Consider the following 26,258-nt stretch of genomic DNA (forward strand, 5'->3'; position numbering starts at 1 on the left):
TGGATGGATGGATGGATGGATGGATAGATACTTTATTAATCTCCAAAGAGAAATTTACAGTTCCAGCAGCTCAAAGGGTGGAAACACAAGGGCATGCAAAATATGAACAACATTCAAGTAAGGAGGCAGAAATGCAATACAAAATACAAACTAACAATATTAGAAAAAAATAGTGACATAAAAATACAGAACTAAGCTATACAACAGGCGGTTAAATGTGAGCGCAGTAGTGCAGTTGTGCAAAATGACAGTGTGCAACAGTCTGATTGTCCACACTTAAGTCCAGCATATAGATGTGTGTGTGATAAAGTATGTGTGTCCATGGTGTGTGGTGTAAGTGTGTAGTGAGTCCGGAGTTGTTGTGTTGATTATTGCTTTTACCGCCCTCCCCGAGAGGTGTTGAAGAGCCGTACGGCGTGGGGGAGGAACAATCCTTTCAGTCTACTGAGTACTCAGTAGTCTGAAAAGATCTAGTGGATGGAAATGATTGAAACTGGGATAAAGTGACCCATGACTTAAAAGAAATGTGGAGCAGGTGGAGCCCCCTCCCTACTTCCTACCCCCTTCTGGCACCCTAGTTTGGACCACACCCCTCATTATGATTATGATGACCAAACTGTAAGCTGCTATAAATGGACAGGCTGGTACCTAGACTACAACGTCACTGTGGCAGGGGAATACAGACATGCAAGCTTGAGTTTACATGATAGAAATATGGCAGGTGAGAACAGAGAGGAATTGATCCTGAGGGAGTTGACTGCTAACTTCAGAATTTATTTTGAACACATGATTTGGGGCATCTGGCAATAGTTAATTATAATAGATAATACTCAATAAAAGTAATTCATTAAGCCCATAAATGCATATGTTGTGTATCGAGAAAATGTAGTGTTTTCGGTTTTTAATGCACCAGCAACTGCTGGTGTTTTCTGATGCAGCCTGTCTAATGAGAATGTGCCCTGCAGGGGCGTTGCCATGTCCACCCTGATACAATCACTGGTCTCACCAAGCTAAATTCATTTCATTGAATGAGAATAAAATGATGGCTTAATGTAGGATTTGGATATTGGCCTCAAACTGGTAAATGTCATTTACTGGGACCGGACACAGTATTTCTGCCAGGGTCACAATACAGAGGATTTAATGAATCGTCACATCATACCTGTGTGGTTAAAGTTCCTGATTGGTCTGGGACACAGTCTGAGTGGAAACCAGCACCAGTCTCCTCTCTGTCCTGGGCATATATTGTGAGATATGTCAAACATCCGTCTCCATTTCTCAGAGGAGTTCCATTTTGGTTCTTAGTGCAGTGGGAGACAGTCTGCTGTTTGTCATCCAGGAGTGTACATTGGTCATCGAACAACAGTGGAGAAATGCCTAACTGCAGGAAAACAACAGAAGGCACTTAATAACAAGTCCTGATACACTATTTGTTTAACTGTAGTTGTGTGAATTTAAATCACTGCACATACCTCTCTGTAAAAGTCTCTTCCTGGTATAGATATAGAGGTAAGGATGACTTTATCACCACTCTGTCTGATCTTCTTGACAATGTCTTCATGCTCCATAGACTCAACAGGTTCCCCATTGACAGCTAGCAGCAGGTCTCCATCCTCCATCCCTGCCCTCTCAGCTGGACTCTCCACATCTACCTCCCTCAGGACATGAACTGAGTCACAACAGGTTTGGACAGGAAAGAACAGAAGTACAGAGAGACTTTCAACTACCTAATTAAAAAGGTTTCCAGAATGGTTTTGAGGAGAGTTGCATGTATAAGGGGTTGGACCAACACTGATCCTATAGTTCCTAAGCCTTTGAAACAGCATTTAGACCATGATAAGATGCTAAGTGCTGTTTGCTTTGACAAGAATAAAGCCAGGTACTAAATTAAGAATGAAACATACACTATATAAAGCAGTAGACATAGTCTCCATGAATTCAATTAAATTCAGTTTTATTTATATAATAATAATAATAAATCACAACCAAAGTTGTCTCAGGACACTTTCCATATAGAGCAGGTACAGGCCAAACTCTTAATCTACAGAGAAGCGCATGGCGACAGTGGCGAGAAAAAACTTCCTTTTAGCAGGCAGAAACCTCAAGCAGAACCAGGCTCTGGGTGGGCGGCCATCAGCTACCGGTTGGGTGAGGGTGAGAGAGAGGGAGAGAGAGAGAGAATGGACAGAAACAGTATTGGCAGCTCTTATAAATTTATAGCTATAAGAAGTATATGTTATATACATTGGTATGGACACTGGTCCAAGGCAAGCCTGAGCCATCCCTAACTGCAAGCTTTATCAAAAAGTAAAGTTTTAAGCCTACTCTTAAATGTAGAGAGGGTGTCTGCCTCCCGGACAATGACTGGAAGAGAAGAGGTCACCCATAGGCAGTTAAAGAGCCATTGTCAAGCTCCGTGACTCCAGCTGATGTCATCTTGGCAGTGCCTGACTCCACCAAATTCAGGAGTTCAGGAGGACTGAATTAAGTCTCATTGCTGAAACTTAGTGGCTAGCTGTCACTCAAACTGGATATGGACATAATTATGCATAAGCCTTCATATAATTTAGACGAGTGAGTTATTTAAAAATTCACCATCTGGACAGTCATGTACAGAGAATTTACCTATCGAGAGCTGGTATCTTTTTAAAGTCTCATCCAGTTAGATTTGCCTGTTTTACTTGCCAAAATAACTGGGAATTAAATAGTGGCCTGTTGAATTAGCATATTTCTACTTAAACATGATCCTGAAATTGTAAAATCACTGTAAAATCTAAGATGAACTGTCTCTAGTTCAGTTCAAGTTTTAGGAAAAGACACTGGGGGTGGACTGGTGACAACAAACAGTCATTGGGTAGTTATTAGTGGAGAAAGAAGTTTCAATTGACCTGCGGTTTTCCACTGTACTGTGTAAACTGTTTTCAATGTGTCAGTATCCCACATGCTTTCCTGATGACTGCAGTACAAACAGTCTGTGGCCCGGATGGCTGGGGTCCGTGGGGTCCCCGTCCCGGCCTGCATATATAGAGTTCAAGTCAGGAAGGGGGCAGCCCACGATGCCGTTAACCACCCGTGCCAGTTGTTTCCTCTCCTGTTCCATGCAGCTGCCATACCACACTGTCACACTAAGGCAGAGGATACTTTCAATTGTGGCCCTGTAGAAGTTGACGAGCAACTGAGAGGAGAGTCCAGCCAGTTTCAATTTACTGAGGAAGAAGAGCCTTTGTTGTGCCTTCTTCACCAGGCGGGAGGTGTTCATGGACCAGGAGAGATCAGATGTGATGTGGAGGCCCATGAACATGATGTTGTCCACACGCTCCACCACTTCTCCATCCATGAGGAGGGGGGCGTGAGCTGTCTTCCTGGACCTCCTGAAGTCCACAATGACCTCCTTGGTCTTCCCTGTGTTCAGCACCAGGTTGTTGGCCGAACACCACTGGGTGAGCTGGCATATCTCGTTGTTATCTGAGATGAGACCCACTACTGTAGTGTCGTCCACAAACTTTACGACTGTGTTGGTGGGGTGGATGGCAGCACAGTTGTGAGTTAACATGGTGAAGAGGGTCGGGCTGAGCACACAACCCTGTGGCGTGCCCGTGCTGAAGACCAGAGGGGATGATGTTGTGTTCCCTATTCTCACCACCTGAGGCCTGTTGGTGAGAAAGTCTCTGATCCAGTGGCACAGTGACACAGGCAGACCCACTGCGTGTAGCTTCTTGCCAGCTTGTCTGGGATGACGGTGTTGAAAGCTGAGCTAAAGTCTACAAATAGCATCCTGATGTAGGTGTTGGGCTGCTGCAGGTGGGTCAGGGCTGTGTGCAGGGTGATGGAGACAGCATCCTCTGTGGACCGATTCCCTCTGTAGGCGAACTGAAGGCTGTCTAGGTCCGAGGGGATGAAGCCTCTGATGTAACTGAGAAGAATCTGCTCAAAGCACTTCATGGTTACCGGGGTCAGAGCAACAGGCCGGTAATCATTCAGACAGGTGATGGGTGTCTTCTCAGGTGCCGGTATGATAGTGAAGGGCTTGAGGCAGGGTGGAGTCATGGCTGATGAGCTGAGTGTTAGGCTTGTAGTTCGTCATGGTTCTGATGCCTCTCCACATGTTGTGGGGGTTGTTGTTATTGAAGTGGATCTTCTTTTTCTCTTTATACCGGAGCTTGGCCTCCTTAGTTCATTTCTTCAGCTCTGGTTGAGCCCTGCTATAAGCCAGCCTGTCTCCAGATCTGTAGGCAGTACCCGGGCTTTCAGCAGGGACTGCACTGTGCTGTCCAGCCAGCCTTAACAGGGAGGACAGCATCAGTGCAGAACTGAACATAGGACAATACAGATGATGTATACTCCTCCAGGTCTGCCTCTTCACTGAACACAGCCCAGTCTGTGTGCTCAAAGCAGTCCTGAAGTGCAGAGGGTCCTGGTGGTTGGCTTTGTTCTGCAGGCCAGAGGCTTGTAGGCAGGAATAACTTCCACTGAGATGTGGTCTGGCATGCCCAGGTGTGGAGCTGCTGCAGCCTTGTAAGCAGCAGGGATGTTGCAGTAAACCTGATCCAAAATGTTATTGTCTCTGGTAGGAAAGTTTAGGTACTTATGAAATTTGGGAAACACCGCCTTCAGTTCAACGTGATTAAAGTCTCCTGCCACAATCACAGCCGCCTCCGAGTTGTCAGATCAGGAGAGCAGAATGTGCTTACGGTGCGTGTGGCTGTACACCAGTTATTGTGTACATACAGCACCAAACCTCTGCCTCTGCTCTTACCTGAAGCTGCAGACCTGTCCGCCCAGTAGAGAGAGCGCCCCGCTATCTCCACCGCTACGTCCGGGATGTTGTCCACCAGCCAGGTCTCTGTGACGCCAACACAGCTGTCCATCCTGCGAGAGATTATCCTGAGATGGACCTTGCTGATTTTGTCAGTGAGAGACCTGGTGTTAGTGAGGAAGAGACTGGGAAGAGCCAGTCTGTGAGGGTTAGCTTGTAGCCTAGCATGCAAGCCGGCTCTCTTGCCCCTATTTTGTTTCCAGTGCCTCCTCCGTCGCCTTGGCAGCAGTGGGGGGATGGTGGTGGGCTCTAGGGTCAGTAGCAGCTCCGGTGGAATAAAGTCCAGTTTAGGGGGTGTTTGGAGTCCAAACCGTACTCCAAAATTCAACAGCTTGGACCTGCGGTACTGTGTCAGAGCTTCCAGAAGAGTGGTGAATGTAGATATGAGTAATGAGTCCAGATATTTGCCCATCTTTAGGTACATGCCAATCACTTTTTCAATTTCTTTTGTACTTGTGTTTATAGATGTTCCATTCTTTTGAAAGTGGTACTCATTTGTGTTTTTTTGCCAGAGCCTGAATCATGTCTTCTGACAGAAACTTCTGGAAGTACACAAGTGGTGTGTGGAGGGAAACGGCATCATTGGTGATATCCAGACCAGAAAAATCAGTATTGGGACTAATGAAATCCTTTTTCAGCCAACAATACCTGTCATGTGGCATGGTGTGTTTGTTAGTCTGGGGCTCAATATCCACATAATCATCAGCTGGGCTGTAGATTTCCATCTCAAAATAGCTGTCTCCATTTGAGATAGCATCAATCAGATGCTGCACACTGTAAAGAACCTCTCTTTGCTGGTGGCATTCTGAAATGGAAAAAGTAAAACAAACAAAAACATATATATGGACGTAATATGTATGTAAGTACTTTCAATTCAAATGTATCCTAATCTTACTTTCACATTCCATCAAATTCACACAATAGGGTCTGGATAGCCTGGTATGCTCTCTACTTAGCATACTAAAAGGGAACACTTCACATCCCCACATTCCACAATATTCTCACCTGTCCCTGAACAATACAACGAGCATTCCCCCCAAAACATTCAGAACCTCTTTCTGCCTACAGTACTGCAACAAGCAGGTATTTGGTCAAAAAAACAAAGCCCAGTAAAAAGCCCAGAATTAGTTAAATTCTATATTTATTTAACTGTTAATTCTTTTTAAATGATGAGACATGGATACTGATTTGATTACTTTGAATGCCTATTACTAGACTTCCCGCCATAAGGCAAAAATTCCTACACCAGATGCCTATCAGATAGTGCTATAGCTAAATTTAAGGATATGATCTCATCAGCATTTAACTCAATGCAATGTCTCAGTACAACAGTGGACTGCTGTGACAAGATTAGTCCTTCTCAACTTGATCATCTGATTGATAGCGCTACAGGTTCATTGCTAATGACCCTTGACTCGATTGCCCCCTTAAAAAAGAAGACAACAAAACAGAAGAGGTTAGCTCCTTGGTATACCCCCCAAACCCGCAAATTGAAGCAAAGGTCATGACAACTTGAAAGGAAATGGCGTTACACCTATCTAGAAGTATTTCGTCTCGCCTGGCAAGACAGTCTTAAAACATACAGGAAAGCCCTCCGAACTGCCAGAGCAACCTATTACTCTTCACTAATAGAGGAAAATAAAAACAATCCAAGTTTCTCTTCTGCGCTGTAGCCAGGCTGCCAGAGAGTCATAATTCCATTGAACAGTATTCCCTTAAGCCTCAGAAGTAACGACTTCATGAAGTCGTCGGCTCTTCTTCAGTCGCTTCACTGGGCCCTTTCCCCTTCGCAAAGAAACTTTCCAAAGATGTCTGTTTTTTACTCATTTTGCTAACTTTGCTAAATAGAACGGAAATAATTTATTATTTCTTGTGCGTACCAATTGCTCCACAGACCGGTACCTCTCCGCGGCTTGGGAGTTGGGGACCACTGTTCTAGGGGACAAGTTCAGTGGTCACCTCTTATGCTTACCAGTGGAGATCAACCACTTCCTCAACAACACCTTGAGCAATCCGCTGAGAGATCACACACTTAATCCCCAGAAGGCTCTCACAAACCCACCAACACCCATAGTCAACTTTGAGCTAAGGGAGCCTAGCCTAAAGGAGGTCCAGGAGGTAGTGAAAAAAGCAAGATCTGTTTCAGCTCAAGGGCCCAGTGGTATATGTATTGTATATGTATTGTACAAAAGATGTCCAGACACAACTGGTGTTGCCAGGCTGCCAGAGAGTCATAATTCCATTGAACCACGTATTCCCTTAGGCCTCAGTAGTAACGACTTCATGAGTTTCTTTAATGAAAAAAATCTAACTATTAGAGACAGAATTCAGGAGCAACTGCCCTCAGTGGGTACTGATTTATCTACAAATACAGAAACCATAGCAGTAGCTGTTAAACCTGTCATATTTTTAGACAGCTTCTCTCCTGTCAAGCTTCACGAACTAATCTCAACAATTTCCTCATCAAAATCATCAACCTGTATCTTAGATCCCATCCCGACCAAACTGTTGAAGATGTTTTACTCTTAATTGGATCTTCTGTATTAGAATTGATCAACCTGTCTCTGTCAACAGGCTATGTACCACAGTTCTTTAAAGTAGCTGCAATAAAACCTCTCCTCAAAAAGCCTACTCTTGATCCAGGGGTTTTAGCCAACTATAGACCTATATCTAACCTCCCCTTTCTCTCTAAAATTCTTGAGAAAGCAGTGGCTAGTCAGCTGTGCAACCTTTTTACATAACAATAATTTATTTGAGGATTTCCAGTCAGGATTTAGAGTGCACCAGACAAGGGACTTGTCTCTGTACTGGTATTACTAGATCTTAGTGTCGCATTTGACACTATTGACCATGGTATCCTATTACAGAGACTGGAACACCTTATTGGCATCAAGGGAACTGCATTAAGCTGGTTTAAATCCTACTTTTCAGAACGATTTCAGTTTGTACAGGTTAATGATGACTTCTCTGTGTACACTAAAGCAAGTTTTTGACATTTGCAGTTTCCTCAGTTCTTCACTATCTTTGTGTAATCCGTTGTATCAGCTTTTTACTGCACCATTTGTCTTCATAAAATGGTGAGCTGTCTCCATATTCTCTTATCTTTATTTTATTTTATTATCTTTCTTATTATCTACACAGGGGTTGCAATGCAAATTTCATGACAATAAAGGCAATCTTGAATCTTGAATGAGGTGAGTGTGCATGTGTGTGTATCTGTGTGTGGATTAGACTGTTGTCATGTGTCCGTCACTGTATATCTCACCTATCCGTCGAGTGCCTGCCAGTTTCTCTTGTCTCAGCAGGAAGCCGTATCCATTGTGGCCTTTAACCAGGTGCATGGTCTTGGCAATGTGTGGGAGACTGCGACATTCTGCCACCACAGGCAAGATAGGCATCTTCCTCCTGACATAGCAACACTCACTCTCACTATCGATGACAAGCACTGTCACTGAGTCCCCACTCCTCTTCACCTGACAAGCAAACACACTGCGTGAATCACATATGTTCAGTCTAACAAACCACATGTAAGATCTGACTGAGGAAGTTGGATTCATACAGTTCTGCTGAGAATGGAGTGCGTAAGCTGTGACACCATGACTCCGTTGATCCAGATCAGTCTGTCTCCAGTGCACACACCAGCTTTCTCTGCTGGACTGTCAGTCACTGTGCTCACAACATACTGACCCTTCTGACCTGCTGACACATCGATACTATAATCATAGTCATCATAGTTATTTGTATGACGTGGTATAACACTGTTGTACTTACAAGATAAACTAGAATATACACAGAAAGTCATTCTTAGCTGTTGATAAATGGGTAACACTTTATTCGAAGGGGTTTGCAAGAGACTGACATGAGACAATCAGAACCATGACATAACACCTATCATAAACATTAAGTCTTTAGAAACTGTTGTCAAGGCCATTCTGTCAATTATGTCATTTTAATACAAGTTGACACTGCTTGAAATTTCCTTGTGAGAACAACTTGACAATAACCAAGACAAAGTAACCTGTCACTGTCTTTATCATGACTCTAACCAAGACAGCACTGTTTTTGTTATGACAACCTGATATTAACACGTAATATTCATGCCATATCAGGCCTAGTTATCATTATGTTATGAAGAAACTTTTTTAAATATTACATTAAACTGTCCTGTGTGATTGGCTTGGACATAAGACTATTATAGTTGTGTCATGAAATATTTCTTTGAGCTCAACTACAGTGGAATAATTTGGACTTTTCATGAAGATGTCTCTAAATGTTATTGCTTTATTGTATTTGAACAACAATTGTTTGTAAAGAATATGTAGGATATGTAGGACAATACTATTAAAATTAGATTTGATTAGATAAGACTCATCTAACTTGGAAACAAAGTATTACCAAATAGGCGCATTTCCTGTCATGGTTTTGGTTGTTAGTTTTGTTATTTCCTCTTTATGTTGAAAGTTTTCCGTGTCATCTTTTGCTTTACTTCCTTGTTTTTGTGTTTTCCTGCCTTTGTAATTGTTGATTAGTTTCACCTGTCCCATTAGTTCTCCCACATTAGGTCCCACTGTCCAGTGCCATGGAAGTCCCGCTGCCCAGCACCTTGGACTGCCTGACTGCCCAAGTCTGCTCCTGCTCCTGATCCCTAGTCGGCAGCCTGGCCGACACCTGCTCCTGGTTCCTCGTCGGTAGCCTGACTGACACTCACAGCAGGGCTACAACAATCTCCAGTTGTCTACAGTTCCTGTGTTGCAGTCATTCACTGAGCCAGAGCTGCAGCTATCACATGATCCTGCTGACATGCAGCGGTCTTCAGTGATGGGGTTTCATTAACTTCCTGTTTCCCTGGCCTCACCACCTCTCCTGATGACCTCTCTGTTGCTGGCTTCCAGTCCTGTAAGCCCTTCAGTCTAGCCGTTCTCTGACTGGACTCCAGTCCTCTTGCCATGTTGCTGGCTTTGTGCTTACATTTCCTGCCACTGGTCCTTGGTTCTAATCTCAAGCCACATCCCCGGCTTTGAGCGAGATTCCGCCTTTGCTGCTGGCCACCAGCCTGACCTCCAGAGGGAGGGCCCCAGTGCAGGCTATCATAATGGGCCCTTGAGCTCCTCAGTTAAGAAGCAAAACACACACACACAGTCTGTCATTGAATTGGGCTGACATGCAACCAAAAGCAAACAGTACAATGCAAAACGAAACTGGTTTGCCACCTCATTTTCATTCTGATACTACGATATGACATTGCTGTACAAACTTTATTTTTTTGCCACTGTTATTGTAACATCAACGGACTGCCAGAAGACTGCCAGCAGCGTCAGCCACAATACAACTAAAAAACAAACAAGAAATGCCAGAAAGTTAAAAAGTCCAGCAATAATTCTTTAAGTACACTCTAACAAATGATGTGCTGGCTCAACGCAAAAAAATTGAGGTAACAATTTCCATGGATATTTTTAAGTTATTTCAACTTAGTTAGTATTAAGTACATGCCACACGACTTTTCTAGTTAGGCCAACTCAGTTACTTAAGTTCAATCAACATGATTTGCCTATTCCTCTACAAGCTTATTTAAGTTAAACCAACTTAATTTTAATTGTGTTAAAATTACTCCTTTTAGTTAATCTAACTTATTTATTTTCTTTTCATTCTACTCAGAAATGTCCATGGAAATTGTTACCTCATTTTTTTTATGTTGAGCCAGCAAACTATTGTATAGTTCAGAGTTTAACCGAACACAAACAAACCGAATGGGTGCAGTAACCTACAACAGCCTAGCCATGAGGCTATTGCTGCTTCAACACTACAAGTTTTAAATAAATTTGAAAGAAACAAAGTTAACCAGTGGCAATCAACATTTGCAACCTAAACAAATCTTAGCAAACATTGAGGTTAGACCGAATTACTACAGCTAAGTTACTGCTAGCTTACACAGTAGCACTGCTGACCAAGAAAAAGCACCTGTTGTGTAAAACTATTTCTTATACTGACTACTAAGCTGTTGTGACTAATATGAGTCAATTTTTACTCACCAAACCACAAAGTTAGCAGATGTGTGCTGTGCTCACTCGTGTCTTCCACGTCAACCGCATGGTCTGTTCGCGCTCAGCCTTGTAGGCTACTCAGCTAATTAAGTAACAGGGACATGGATTTTTAAGTTGTGCCAACTGAATACACCTATATTTTGAGTTGAGGCAGAAATATCTGTTGAAAATCCATGCATTATTGAGTTATTTTTTTTATTATTATTTTCAGTTAAACAAACTTATTAAATTAAGTTATCAACTCATCAACTCATTAGAATGTATAAACATAACAAACTTATTTTTTCATCCAGAAAAAGCTGTTGATTTTGAGCTGTACCTACTAACTCCATGAATCATTTCTTAGAGTGTATATTCTGTTTATATATATATATATATATATATATATATATATATATATATAAACATATATATTGCTATAACCACCCCTGCTTTGTAAAGGGAATATCACAAAGCAGAACTGAGAAATTACAATAAATTAATATTGTATTGAAGAGCATAAATAAAAGAACGGAGCCAATAAAGCAATCCTTTCCAGAGACATTTGATTAAAATCCTGCATAGCCATGAAAAAGAAATAAATAGTACATATGAGCTATAACTCACATTGGCATCGTTATAACAAGACCATATGATCTCATCTCAGCTAAACCTTTTCCATTTAGTTAAAGCTCCCCCAATAGCAGTGCAAACACCTGTGGCTAGAGAAACTGGAAAACACAGGCAACTTTCCTTTTCCTTCTTTTTTCTTTTGTGCCTGTAATTGTTTTGTTCGTTGATCAAAACAATTACAGACATTCTAAACATAATTTCTAAGTAACATATGACCAAATATTTATTTTACCTGGGTTCCAAGTTAAAAGTTAAAATGGCTCAATACTAAAAGGACTGGTATGCAGGATTTAGTAGTAGTAAATCCACTGTGTACTCATATGCAACTTTATTAGCAGCTTCGTTGTAGCATTGTGCCAACAACATAACATGAGTATAAGATCAAAGTCTCTGGTAACATTCTCTGCCCCCTAAAAAAGTTCACGTGGAAAAATAAATAAATGACAAGAACCAGCAATTCCACTTGCTCTCAGTGCATTCACATTTATTAATGTGGTGGCCCTCAGTAATTTCTTCGGTCCTTCGTGTTCCTGTTTTTTTCTTTCAAAATACTCCGGGGGCTTGTCTTTTACTCCAGGGTGCTTGGTCTCCAAGTGGCGAAGCAGTTTTGAAGACTTCATTGCCTCATATGAGAGTGGGCTTGGTGTGTGTGAATCACCTGTCGCGACAAATCCATATTTCAAGTAGGACTCCTGTTGTTGTCTGTTAAAAGCTTCCTTTGTCTTGGAAGTCGTCGGCTCTTCTTCAGTCGCTTCACTGGGCCCTTTCCCCTTTGCAAAGAAACTTTCCAAAGATGTCTGTTTTTTACTCATTTTGCTAACTTTGCTAAATAAAACGGAAATAATTTATTATTTCTTGTGCGTACCAATTGCTGCACAGACCGGTACCTCCGCGGCCTGGGAGTTGGGGACCACTGCTCTAGGGGACAAGTTCAGCGGTCACCTCTTATGCTTACCAGTGGAGATCAACCACTTCCTCAACAACACCTTGAGCAATCCGCTGAGAGATCACACACTTAATCCCCAGAAGGCTCTCACAAACCCACCAACACCCATAGTCAACTTTGAGCTAAGGGAGCCTAGCCTAAAGGAGGTCCAGGAGGTAGTGAAAAAAGCAAGATCTGTTTCAGCTCAAGGGCCCAGTGGTATATGTATTGTATATGTATTGTACAAAAGATGTCCAGACACAACTGGTGTTGCCAGGCTGCCAGAGAGTCATAATTCCATTGAACCACGTATTCCCTTAAGCCTCAATAGTAATGACCTCATGTGCTTCTTTAATGATAAAATTCTCACAATTAGAGACAGAATTCATATACTTCTGCCTTCAGTGGGTAGTAATTTATCTTCAAATACGGAAACCATGGAAGTATCTATTAAACCTGTCGTATTTTTAGACAGCTTTTCTCCTGTCGACCTTCACCAACTAAACTCAGCGACTTCCTCATCAAAATCATCAACCTGTATCCGTATACAGTAGATCCGTATTCATGGTACAATTGTAATAGTTTCATGACAGCCAATGCCAATCCACCCATAAATTTAAAAAACAGAAAAGAAAAAATAAAAAGAAAAAAAAGGCTGTGAATGAACTCCTGGGTGCCACTGAAAGACAGTATGGCCAACAAACTTTTCTTCTGTTTCATTGTCCCCCAAAGTCATTCACGATCAATCATGATGACGATAATTTGTTGGCCATAACAAAATCATCATCTCAGAATCGGGCTAGATTTAGGTAGTCTGATCCTGGCATAAGCCAGTTTAATATATTGTTAACACAACACACAAATTGTTTCTTTATGTTTGATTATTAAGTCTTCTATGACATGTTTATGATGTTGATGGTTTTGTTGTCTTGATTAATGTCGAGTTCTTATAATAAAGACTTCTCAAACAATATCAAGCTTCCATTAAAAATTACATAATTAACCAAATGACAACAGTCAGAAACATAATGTTTATGATAGGTGTCATGTCATGGTTATGACGGTGTCATGTCAGTGTTACACACACCCCTTCAAATAAAGTGTTACCAACAAAAGTTTAGGCTAACTACTAATGTGATTTAACAGTAACATCATCCTCTGTGCTGTTTCTGGCACTGTTACTGGTGCAGGAGTTACTGATGATGTAAACTTTAATATTAGTGCTATTAGGTTCATGTAGCACAATAACTTGATGTTCTCTCTGCATTTAATGATGTTACACTGTCTATTCAATATTAAGTGTAAAATTTGAAAATTGTTTTAGTAATCAGCCTGTTCAAAAATTAGCTATGCTGAGTGTTCAGGTAACTGGGTAGTGGTCAATTTTCCAACAAACCGTTTCAGGGGTTCAATACCAAACTTGTTAATTACCTCATTTATGTGCATTTGTTTCATTTCAACTCAGTCTAAAAAATCTTGACTGCATTTTGCTCTCATTTGTGGTCATTCTTTCTCTCTATCTCTTTTCTCCAGCTAATCCTGGCCAGCACACTTGCAGCTGTCCCACAGATGTTAACACCCCCCAAAGAGTCAAGGTCATTCACAAAACACTTGTTATAATTAATTTGAACTAAAAGAAATGGGTGCAATAAGATGGATCATTAATGGCCAGTGGATCGTCATTGCATCTCCTGAAAGGCGTACTGGTTGGCTATCTTGTGAACTAGTGAAGAATCTGTGTGTATTGTCTTCAGAGAGGCTGTAATGAGTAGTTAATGCTCTGTCAAAGAATGATAGAAGTGTGTTGGTACCTTGTGCTGAGATGGCCATCCCCAGGCCATGCTCTGGGTGTCTGAGGATGTGACATAGTTTGGGTCTGGACCAGTGGTCACCTTTGGAGGCTTTGGCCAGTGTCTGCATGTCCACACCAATAGACACTGCCTGGAGAGGAGAGACACCAGCAGGATTCAACTCATGGATGAATGAATCAGAGGAACAACATCTTGCAAAATAACTCACAGTAATCAGATTTAGGTATTTGACTTTCCAGTCAATTTAAGAAAGTGTGCAACACACAACAATAATTTCATTGTGAAACCAGAAAAGGGTTCTAACTACTAATTACTGTAAAGTGGAACTCTTGTTTACCAATGAAAATGCTGTCAACATTGAAATGCTCAATGTGAAACCTGAGGAAACACCTAAAGGTAATTTAATGTAATAAGTCACATAAAATAAAGTGCCTTCACTCCACCATGTTATTTATGTGTGTTCAAGATGTAAGATAGCCCAATATTTTGCTTGATGCCTATCCAATAGGCAACATATTTATATTTAAACTCCATTCATGACAAATTAATTGATCACTAGCTACCAGATGTCTTTTGCACTTGAATTTATGAACCCTTTGTCAGAAAATCTTAGCTAACTTCAGCACTACTTCAAAAGTGATGTAAGCAGCTTATGTGAGATCTAACAACACTCATTAACTTAGTACAGCTTCAGTTAGCAGTGTTGTGAGGCTCACAATGCCATGTTTAAATTATGCTGTTAGGACTTTTTAGCTTTATTTCCTATCTTAAAATATTTGTCAGAAATGTAATCAAAAAGTAATTAAATGTACCAAGTTATCTTATTTTGATGAAGTTATTAATGGTCACATTACTTATTCTATAGGTAGCAATCCATTACCATTGCATTTCAAAAATAGCCTTCCCTGGGTCATATGCCATATGAAAACAGTATAACACTGGTGTTCCGCTGTCACATACTCTACCACTAATGTCTGATGATTCTTACCAACATATGCCCCTGGTGTGTGTCACATAAAGACAGTCAGCGACTTGTCTTCCACTGACTGGTGACATTTTTTTTTTTTTTGTTTTACCAGCAGGTAGCAGCAGTCGCTTATACTATTATGCTATACTGAAATATAACCAACTCTGTCAGGGAGGTAATGAGCCCTAATCTTCTGGTTGCTTGGCTCCAGTGCCTAGTTGTAGCTACATATTAGCCATGTACATTTAACATCAGAATCAGAATCAGCTTTATTGGCCAAGTATTGGTCAAGGAATTTCACTCCAATTTGACGGAAACATTGTACTCAATGTGCTGAGATGGAAAAGAGAAAAAAGACATCAAAGAGACAACGAACGCCCCCAAAAGACTGAAAAATAAGTTAAGCACTGCAAAAACAGAAAACAGTGTATACAAAGAATGATGTGGCAATAAACAATACATACAATGAAATTTACTGTGTGCTGGTATTGTGCTGATAGAGACAGATAGTGACACATTGCGAGTGCTCATTGGACAGCATTTAACTTCAAATGCAATCTAAAGTCCAATGTAAGAAGTTCTGTCAGTGTAACAGCAAAGTTATGTTATTAGGCATAATGTTGCCACAGCTGCAAAATACCAACATCTGTCTGCACACTGAGAGAGCTCTGAAGCTTCTGATGCTCACACAACACCTCCTCTGTGGACAACATCATAGAATCAGCATTATGTTACTAGAACAAGAGTGGCATACCATCATGTCACCTTTCAGTGTTGCCATTGTTGTAAAACCGTTGATCAGTGTCAGTGCCCTGAAAATGGAACATTAAGGTTTCACCTGTACCTGTCCTGTTATGACAAGACATGCTGTTTACTATGAAACCAACTTATTGTCCTTAACATGTGGAATGGAAGTGATGGGAAAGATTGTAAACTATCAGTTAATCCAAACACAGTACCTGTTTATACTCTTCTCTCCCCAACACCAGGACAAACAGGTACAAGCCACATGACTGGATTTTCCTCACCAACTGTCAAGAATTACAGAGAGACACAAGTGATTTAGTAAATAAATTAATTTTCATTATGTCTGACCCCGAGACCTTGTTCTTTCCATATTTAGGTTCATCTCAAATTACAAAAAGCAGGCTTTTGTGAAGAATTCACGCTTTGGACCTGTGAGCGGACAGCCATCTCTCCTTCACTTTCATCTCTCACAGGCCATAAGGATTAAGCCTAGATTAAAAATGTTTTTCATGGCAACAGAAAATGCCACTGATCATTTCCGGTGAGCTTGGTTTGATGTCCATTTGTTTTGTGGAACGTTCCTCTTGTCTATGGTTGGTAATGTCAGACTTTCTTTTCTCCAGCCTGTCTTTCTCTATACTACTGGTGAGCCAATGACTCTCCCCATAGTAAGTGGAATCTACCTGTGTGATGTAGCGATTCCCTGTCATCTGCACGCATGCTGGGATTTCCCATTTAAAGACGGGACTCCACACCTGGTGCTGCTAAATTGAAGCAATTTGAAATTACTTAATATTTCATAATTTATGTTTTAGTAAAAACGTGTTGAAAATGACGTATCAAATTTGATACAGCAGGTATATAAATCATACAATTCTAAATCAGTCAATTGTCATTTTATTGCATTTCATGCATTATACATAACATCAAGCAACATAAACTAAATAAATATTTAAATTTAATTTGGTATATTTAGAGCAAAAAACTTGCTGTATCATGATGATTGATGACTAGTTGGGAATTGGGATGGTACGATTACTAGTAACTTTTTTACTGATTTGCTTACTGATTTTCACTAAAAACTGACCAATTCAAAGAAAAAATACACTATAATCTTTTTTTTGTGTGTGCATGTGTGTTTTTAGATGGCAAAAAAATACAGTGTTGAAGAATTTTCTGTCAATTATTTAATGGTTTGGGCTTTACAGGGTTAATGAGTTCATCATGCGAAATTTAATTTTGTTAAACCTAGCAGAAGAATATGCCCCACTCATCAAGCTCAGTTTACCCAGATCTGCGGTGTTCAGGAGCCACCTCCTATGTTGATTGGTGAGTGCTGGGTTGTGTTTTCTTTTGAGCTACAAAAGAACATACACATTTTAACTGAATTAAGTGACTTTTTGACCTCTATCCTTAAGCTATATCATTGTCAGTAATTTTAACATTCAGGTTAATGATATTTCAGTTTCTGACAGTTTGGTTCTTCTTTTATCAATATCACAGCATCTTTTAATCTCATTGAACATGTGTCAGGCCTTATATACAATCGAGGGCATACTCTGGAACTTTCTCATGGTTTAAATTTTTATTCTTTATTTTCTGAGGATTACATAACACAATATTATGTTATTGAATTTGTATTTGAATGTAGCTTTCTACAAGTTTTACAGGTTGTTTTTACAAGTTTTCTGCCACTTACCATTGTTAGTCTGTTGTACAAAGTATTGTTGTCTCCTTTGTGCAATCTTTTAATGAACAGTACTGATATTGTACAATATCTTTAGAGTCTTCTAACCTTTGTAACTTGTTCTCCAGCAGGCACTCCCTGAGTTTACTATGTTTAGGGTACTTACGGTTAGAACTTGCTGTGCTTTAAAGCCCATGCTTCTTAATTTACTTAATTTATTGAAGAACTGGAAAATCAGGCTTTTTTAAACATTCCAATACTTGAAAATGTCGAGATATGGCACGTGCACAATCCAAGTGTCTCTCCAGAGTCTGCAAATTATAGTTAGCTGCCTATGTGTTTCAAGTCTGTTCACTCAGATCAGCCTTGCCTCATACACCCTACAATAACTTTTGGACATTGGACATAACTCAACTTCATCAGCAATCTCAGGCTCATTCTAGTAATAGTCAAGACAGCTCAGCTGGTTGCAGGCACTTGCAGATTTCAAAAGGACTGGGGTAGAGGAAGGCTAAGGGTTAAACTAAAGCTAACTCCTCATCTACTCAGCATTTTCGACACTAATGTACAGTCAACAAGACTATAACATCATGATTTTTACAGAGACATGCCTCAACAACAGGGTGGGTAGAACAGGAGATGACTCTGGTAAGGGGGGAGACTATGCATTTATGTATACAAAAATCAGTGCAGGGAAACTGCTATATTCAAGAGTGACTGCTCTGCTAACTTAGAATATCTCATTGTGTAGACCTTTCTTTCTGCCTAGAGAGTTTGCATCTACTGATATGCAGCATATATGCTAATGCTAAGCTGGCAATGAAAGAATTCCATGCTGCCAGCAAACAAAAAGACTACCTATCCGGAGGCAGTCTGTATTGTTGTTGGTGACTTCAACTACATCATCTTGAAGATTGTACTCCCCAAATTTCAATGTGTCCTGCCCCACTAGAGGAGAGAAGACCTTGGGCCACATTTACACAACATAGCTGAGACATACAACACCATTCCTCTCCCCCACCTGGGGCAGTCTGATCACCTCTCACTACTCCCCAACTATACACCACCACAAACTGAAACCTTCAGTGACAACAATGAAAGTGTGGCCAGAGGGGCTATATATAGTAGATTAAAGTATGTTTGCCAATTTTCACATGGACACTGATTTATGACTAACATTGATAGTGTCAACACCATCTAATAGATTATAGGACCTACAGGCTCAGGAACAGCTTCTCCCCCTCAGCTGCCCCACAGTGACAGCTAGCATGGATAGGCAAGTATTAGAATGAACATGGTGGAACTGAAAAACACCTTCTCATGGAATGCACTTATTAAATGAAATAAAGAGCAAGGCTATATGCTGAATTATCACACCTGGACACAACGAGGATTGTCAAAGCAGTCCTTAAATTCATTACTGTTCACAATCATTACCGGTGTAATTATTAACATGATTTAAAAACTTATTTCACAATATTGCTAATATTCCAACTTGCTGACATAACATTATACTGTGATGCACAGCAACAACAAGTATGGCTGAAAGTCGAAATAACTTTGCTGCTGGCTTCACAGTGTAGGAGTTAGTTACAAAAAGGGAAGAGACTATAGTGTGGGAGTGGTTTACAGAAGATCAGATCTACAACCAACTTTAAAATTTTTAAAAACAAAATGGAGGCAATACAACAGACTTATTCCACCACCTCAACCAGAAGCACATTCACATTCGGTACAAGGACAGCCACAAATATCACAAGCAGAGTTCAACAGCTATTGTGAGCTGTAAACCAAGCAGACAAACTACACGGGCTCAATACCCTGAAATTTCATGATATTATTTTAGGGCCACATCGCCCACCCCCACTGGGGCCTGGACAGCAGATGGGCAGACTGGTTCTCTGTTAAATTCTGGACACTGACCCTGTAGAAGTCCATGTTTTCAACATATTCCTCGTTGACTTCCAGCACTCGGTCTCCATCTCTGAGCCCGCTGTGCTCTGCAGGACTCCACGGCTCCACATTTTTGATCTCAAAACCCTGACTTTTCTGGTCCATCCGCAGGTGAAATCCAAAGCTCTGTCCCTCCAGACGCTTCAGCTGGCACAGTCTGGGAACCGGGCTCTGATCAGGCTCTGCACACATGGGAACACAAAATAATGAACACTGTTGGGACACTGAGAAATTATTTTATAAGAGTTTGGAAAAACTGTGTATGTAAAGGCATGGATATCAAACCTTACCAGGATCATCAGTGATGACCAGAGCTGGATTATCAATCCCTTCCTTTGGATTGAATGTAAAACTGATATAAAGAGAATAATTTAAAAAAAGACAGTCAGTTGCACAGTATCGAAACCTAGAAGATGAAGAAGTAGAACTAATTTTTATATGAAAACTAGCATACAAAATGTCTTTAACTTTTAAAAGGACCAAAGCAGTGTTTTGGAAGTGTATTTCATTCCAAACACTGATCCTCAGTGCTGACCATTTCAACATATGCTAAGATAAGTTAAGATAAAACTTTATTCATCCCCAGCCGGGGAAATTTGGACATTACAGCAGCATGTGATAGCAGTGGAAACAGAAATAGCAGCAGAGATAGAGAACATTTGAAAAAAACAAAACAAAATAAAAAGTTGACTATATATACTGTTTGTACATATTATACAAGCAAAATTAAATTTGACTATATAAAAGAAAAAAAATGTAGAACAAATATATAAAAAATATGTATAAAGTGTGTATTGCCCCAGTAGCTGTGGAAAAAGAACAATGTTAACTGCCTTCAGATTAAAAATAATAATAGTGTTACTACTATTGTACAGAAGAATAAAATATACAAAACAGTAAATGATATGTAATTTTTCACAAAATGTATGGACCTGAGCGTAATTTGTCAAACAACATCAACACAGTCTTGTGTTAAGCGATGCTGGAGTTGAATAATCTGACATCTGATGGATACACACTGGATGCAGCAGTCTGTTACTGAAGGAGCTGCCAAGGGCCTCCACTGTGACATGCAGGGGGTGGGAGGGTTGTCCATCATCGATGTTAGCTTTGCTAACATCCTCCTCTCACCTACATCCTCTGTGGTGTCCAGAGGGCAGTCCAGGCAGAACCAGCTCTCCTGACCAGTTTATTGAGTCTCTTTCTGTCCCTCTCAGAGCTTCCACAGCCCCAGCAGACCACTGCGTAAAGACTGCAGATGCAACCACAGAGTCAAAGTCCTCAGTAATGTCCTACATACTCCAAAGGACCTCAGTCTTCTCAGCAGATAGAGACGACTTTGGCCCTTTCCATACAGGGCATCAGTGTAAATGGACCAGTCCAGTTTATTGTTGAGGTGGACACCCAGGTATTTGTACTTCTCCACGATCTCAATCTCAAAACCCTGAATGCACACCGATTTAGTCTGTGGTGCTGTCCTGCAGAGGTCTATCACCATCTCCTTCGTCTTGCCGGCATTGATGTGCAGGTGGTCCACACCAGTTGACGAAGTTAGTGATGACTTCCCTGTATTCCAAATCGTTCCCCTACGATACACATCCAATGATGGCTTCTAGAGGTGGCAGCTGGTTGTGTTGTGTCTGAAGTCAGATGTGTAGAGTGAAAAGGAGAGAGCACAGTACCCTATGGAGCCCCGATGCTGCAAACTGCCACATCCCTCTGACCTTTTGGCGCCGTCCCAGGTGGCAGCCTGTAGCAGCAGCTCCCGTTGTATTTTTTATGTTTCGTTTATTTGTCAGTTCGTTCTTTTTTTTCTGTTTTTCTCTGCAATTTCCCAGCTTGGGATAAATAAAATATATCTATCTATCCGACACAGTCGCGAAGCCTCACATACTGTGGTCGTTTGGTGAGGTAGTCGATGGTGCTATTTGATACTTTAGCATTCATTTTATAAACAGGGAACCAGGAGTTTACATTAATTTCATTATGTCATGTTTCAGCTACCTGAGTAGTGTTTCAGGGGTTTCCTGGTAATGAATATGCATTAGTTTGATGTATTCATGAAAAACAGCATCATTTTATGGAATGTAATTTAGTGCAAAGTATACATGAACCATTGTTTGTCATAACCACCATCTTTCTGTAATCTTAACTGTGCCATAGTTGAAGATCAATAATAATAATAATAATATAAACATAATATAAACATTTTTGTCTGCTGATAGAGTTGGAACATATATTAACTTTATACCTTTCCGTACCAAACACAGAAATGTTAGGATGAAAACCTATTAACAGTTTAGGAGTGATGTACATCTGAGCTCACAGTTCAGTTAATATCTGCGTGTTATCACAATTAATCACTGCATAGCAATGAACATAACACATTGTCAACATTTTTCTTATCTTTGATACATAGTACCAATGGAAACAGAACAGTGGCTTGAGTATCAAAAACACTGTTCTGGGAAAGGCTGTTCCTGTTTAATTTAGCTAATGTCTTGTTTCACTGATTCAAGCAGTACAAACTAAATTCCAGTCATTTCCATTGTGTTGCAGTGGAGGCAGAAATTTCAAATAACTTAAAACCTAGACAACCAAAATGATCTGCATGGATATATACCAATAAAAAGAAGTGAGAAAAAGTGTTTTTTGTTACTTGTTTGAACAAAACCTACCACTACTAATACTTTGAAAAATGTTAGAAACTGGCATTAATGCAAGGTGCTTAGGATTTGTAGAGAATGGTCTGTAACACAGGCATGGTCATTTCAAAAGCATCAGTTTCCTGTATATTGAAAGGTATTTATATTAAGACAGTGAATCCACAGCTGCACTTACCGTGGAAATTCCACTGCATCCTGGCAGCCTGTGGGAGTGACAGTGACACAATGAGGCACTCGTACCTTCTTGTAGCCACAGACAGCTGTTGTCTTGCTCTGCCATCATCACATACAGACACCTTGAGGTAAGTGTTTACTACCAGGCCTTTATTCAAAAAATATCATCATCAGAAGTGCAGCAATCTAAAAACTGTACTCTCCACCACTTCATGCAGTTCATGTCAGGGTAAATTTCTGCATACATAGCAACCACTAACGTTCTTAATACCAAGAACACTCTAATGCAGACAGGATGAGAATAAGGCAGGGTGTTGCTGGGTTTCAGCCCTAAATCATTAAATCTACCACTGACCATGTACACACAGAGAAAACCAACTACAACCAGAAAGACTTTTACTTTTCGACGGAAATGGGCTCCCACAGACCAAACAGCTCTTATCTGAACATTTCCACCAAAACCTTTCATATCTGTGATGAGTGAACCTTCGAGATGAAAGTCATGATTACTGAGCTCATACTACTTACTTTCTGTCCGAGGACAGAACTGTAAGTAGTAGGCATCTCACAACAACTTTCCACTGACTGTGGAACATTATCTCACCAGAGGTATCTGTTAATAATTGTGAAAGCCTCAGTGTTGTACACAATAAGTTCTGAGACTAGGACTGTGGCTAGGCAATGTTAAATGAGGAAGAAACAACTGGAGTCTTTGTATGGCAGCCAAGTAATCATCTACAGTTGTGTTCAAAATAATAGCAGTCCCACATCACTAGCAAGTTAAATCACTGTTTTTGTTAGAATTTCAACTTCTACACTGCAAGTAAGTTTCTAGAAGGTTTAGTAAAGGTATAGAAAACCAACAGACCCAACAGGCATGATTTATTGTGCATGCTGCTGATTCTGTGAAACTGAATCATTAACTGAAAGGGGCGTGTTCAAAAAAATAGCAGTAATGAGTTAACTTAGTGAGGTCATTGATTCTGTGAAAAAAATACGTGTTAAACAGGTGGCCCTTATTTAAGGACCAAGGCAACTGACGCTGCATATGCAGGCTGTGCATTTGTCCTTAAATAAGAGAGTAAAATGGGTTGTTCAAGACACTGTTCAGAAGAAGAGCGTTCTTTGATTAAAAAATTAATAAAAGTGGGGAAAACTTATAAAGAAGTGCAGGAAATGATAGGCTGTTCAACTAAAATGACATCAAACGCTTTAAAATGGCAGCCAAAACCAGAAAGGTGAGGCAGAAAAACGACTATTCGAATGGATCGGAGAATAACAAAGGCTCATCCAATGATCAGCTCCAGGAGGATCAAAGAAGATTTAAGGTAGCCTGTGAGTACTGTAAGCCCCATTGTTAATAAAAAGACGTGCTGAAGCGGCTACAATTTGCCAAAGATCACATTGACTGGCCTAAAAAGAAATGGCATAATATTTTGTGGACTGATGAGAGTAAGATTGTTCTTTTTGGGTTTAAGGGCCACAGAGAGTTTGTCAGATGTCCTGCAAACACTGAATTCAAGCCACAGTACACAGTGAAGACAGTGAAGCATGGTGGTGCAAGCTTCATGATATGGTTTCTAATACTATGGTGTTGGTCCTATTTATCACATACCAGGGATCATGGATCAGTTTGAGTACATCAGAATACTGGAAGAAGTCATGTTACCGTATGCTGAAGAGGAAATGCCTTTGAAATGGGTGTTTCAACAAGACAATGACCCCGAACACACCAGCAAGCGGGCAAAATCATGGTTCCAGACAAACAGTTTCAGGTAATGGAGAGGCCAGCACGACCCCTGGACCTTAATCCCATAGAAAACTTGTGGGCTGACATAAAAAATGCTTCATGAGGCAAAGCAAAGAAATGCAGAGGAATTGTGGAATGTGGTACAATTGTCCTGGGCTGCAATACCTGTTGACTGAGCCAGAAGTTGGTCGACTCCATGCACCACAGATGTGAAGCAGTTATCAGGTGGTTATGCAACTAAATATTCATTTATGATTCTCAGGAAAGTTGAATCTTCAAGCATTTCTTAGTTTATACAGTACATTTTTGAGTTTGTAAAGACAGATGTCAACACTGCTACTTTTTTTTAACATTATATTTCTTGACTTTCTGTAAAATATCATCAAATTCAATTACTTTTTCCAGTTTTTGTGCTTTGAAATAGAATGTGCAGTGTCCACAATGCATTTGTGTTCATTAAAATACAATTTATTTGAAGAATTTTGATGTTTACACACCTTTTTAAACACACTGCTATTATTTTGAACAACTGTACATGAAGACTTCTCTAAAATAAAAAAAAAATGTCAATACTAAGCAGCATATGAGTTGACAAATCATGGAAAGTCATCAGTTTGTGAAGCGGAAAGAGCATACCTTTAGAAGACGTCATGGAGTCCTGAGTGTCCTGAGTCCTGCTCAGACTGTGGACAGACAAGGTTCACAGCACACGCAGACAATAAAAGACTCCTTCAACAGGTGAAATGGTCACTCATTTCCACAGCCTTGGGTTAAACATTTACTCCCATACTTTACTTCCCTCCTCACAAGGAAAGCACAGGGAGGGATCTCTGAGGAGCCACAAGTGAAGATACATAACAGCCTTCATGGAAGACTTTTTACCAGCTGACCACTTCACTAACTTCTGCCCCACCTGCTGATAATTACCTCTCTATCTCTCCCACTTTTTACCTGTTCCTGAACAGCTACTTTTTCGCTGTTGGTTTCTTCCGAACAACTTGTGATTGTGACAAAACCGTAGCTGTTGATTTGACTGTGCGTCTTCATTAGTATTACCACTGTGCATATTTGTGCAGAGACAGATTCACCAAAGTCTCTACAGCTATTAAAGACAAATGATGGCTAATCCAACTGTAATCAGCAGCCAATGTCATCAGAGAGGGACATCGTTTCAGAATGACGCTTCAGAGGAAAGTAGGTCTCATTTCTCTAAAATCCTATATCCTTGTTTCTTCTCTTCTCACATGGTTTCCTGCATCTCTCCATTCATCTTTGTTTGAAGGAACTAAGAGACAAGGAAAAGATTTAAGTGAAACATGCAATGCAATTTAAGGCTTGGGATGTAGGCTACTCCATGTTGTGAGCGCATTAAGTTCACATGCACAGAACATGATCAAGCACAGGAAATAAAGGAGAAAGCATGTACAGGAGCATGGGTGTTTTTACACAGTGCATTATCTCTGGTCTGCTGGCCCTCCCCCAGAGTTTTGGTGACGTACAGTTCAGCTGTCTATGTCAGCTTGGTATGGGCTTTTTTTTAGGAACAGAAATAGCCAATTCTTTGACAAGTTTACTTCCTTCCTTGAAGCTGGAGTTGGTAACATTGAAGAAACCAAACCAGGAGTGAGCAAGATTTTGAAAGTATACAACTGAAAACAGCAATGTTTGGATTTTGGGAAAGGATCATTCTGTATTTGTATAAATTGATAAATTGCAAGATGGACTTTTTAATTTGCAATTTGTCCTCTCCTATTATTCTGGTCCAATACAATATACTAATATACAATAAGCAAACATATAAACATTTGAACCATTATTTTTCACTCACAGAAAATTCTTCTTCTTCCAGTTCAGTAATATTCAGACTGATCTGTTGTTTCTTGTCCATTTCCCATCGTTGTTGCTGGTTGGTGTTTTGTTCCGTTATCTGTGTGCCTTGATGTGGACTCTTGTGGTACTGGGACACTGCTTCACAGTCCCCGCTCCTCAAGAACCTTTGCTGCAGGTTGTGGATCTTCACGTGTGTGAGGTCCCATCTTCGTGTTGCATCCATGCCACAATTAAGTTTAAAAAAAAATCAGAAATCAGTAGCTCACACTGGTCCATCAT

General features: G+C 40.4%; 1 protein-coding gene across 1 annotated transcript; it reads right to left on the bottom strand.

The window, feature by feature from the left end:
* Positions 1-1,278: 1,278 nt before the first annotated feature.
* LOC121609120 (Na(+)/H(+) exchange regulatory cofactor NHE-RF4-like) lies at positions 1,279-26,202 on the bottom strand. Its single transcript, XM_041940670.1, has 11 exons — positions 25,978-26,202; positions 22,401-22,428; positions 20,978-21,125; positions 19,850-19,911; positions 19,530-19,741; positions 16,132-16,203; positions 14,206-14,335; positions 8,376-8,515; positions 8,082-8,289; positions 1,473-1,669; positions 1,279-1,377 (listed from the first exon to the last, which is right to left on the bottom strand). The coding sequence occupies exons 1-11, from the start codon at positions 26,200-26,202 to the stop codon at positions 1,279-1,281; spliced, it is 1,521 nt and encodes a 506-aa protein (XP_041796604.1).
* Between the last annotated feature and the right edge of the window lie 56 nt (positions 26,203-26,258).

Source organism: Chelmon rostratus, chromosome 7 (genome assembly GCF_017976325.1).
Source record: "Chelmon rostratus isolate fCheRos1 chromosome 7, fCheRos1.pri, whole genome shotgun sequence".
In the NCBI taxonomy this organism is placed as follows: Eukaryota; Metazoa; Chordata; class Actinopteri; order Chaetodontiformes; family Chaetodontidae; genus Chelmon; species Chelmon rostratus.

Bases quoted from the DNA above. Each gene is read 5' to 3' on its own strand.
- LOC121609120 (XM_041940670.1), bottom strand. From the start codon at position 26,202: ATGGATGCAACACGAAGATGGGACCTCACACACGTGAAGATCCACAAC. The intron at 19,742-19,849 runs GTAAGGTTTGAT...CCATGTGTGCAG, and splicing joins GGTCATCACTGATGATCCTG to AGCCTGATCAGAGCCCGGTT. The intron at 1,378-1,472 runs GTATGTGCAGTG...TCCTGCAGTTAG, and splicing joins GAAGAGACTTTTACAGAGAG to GCATTTCTCCACTGTTGTTC.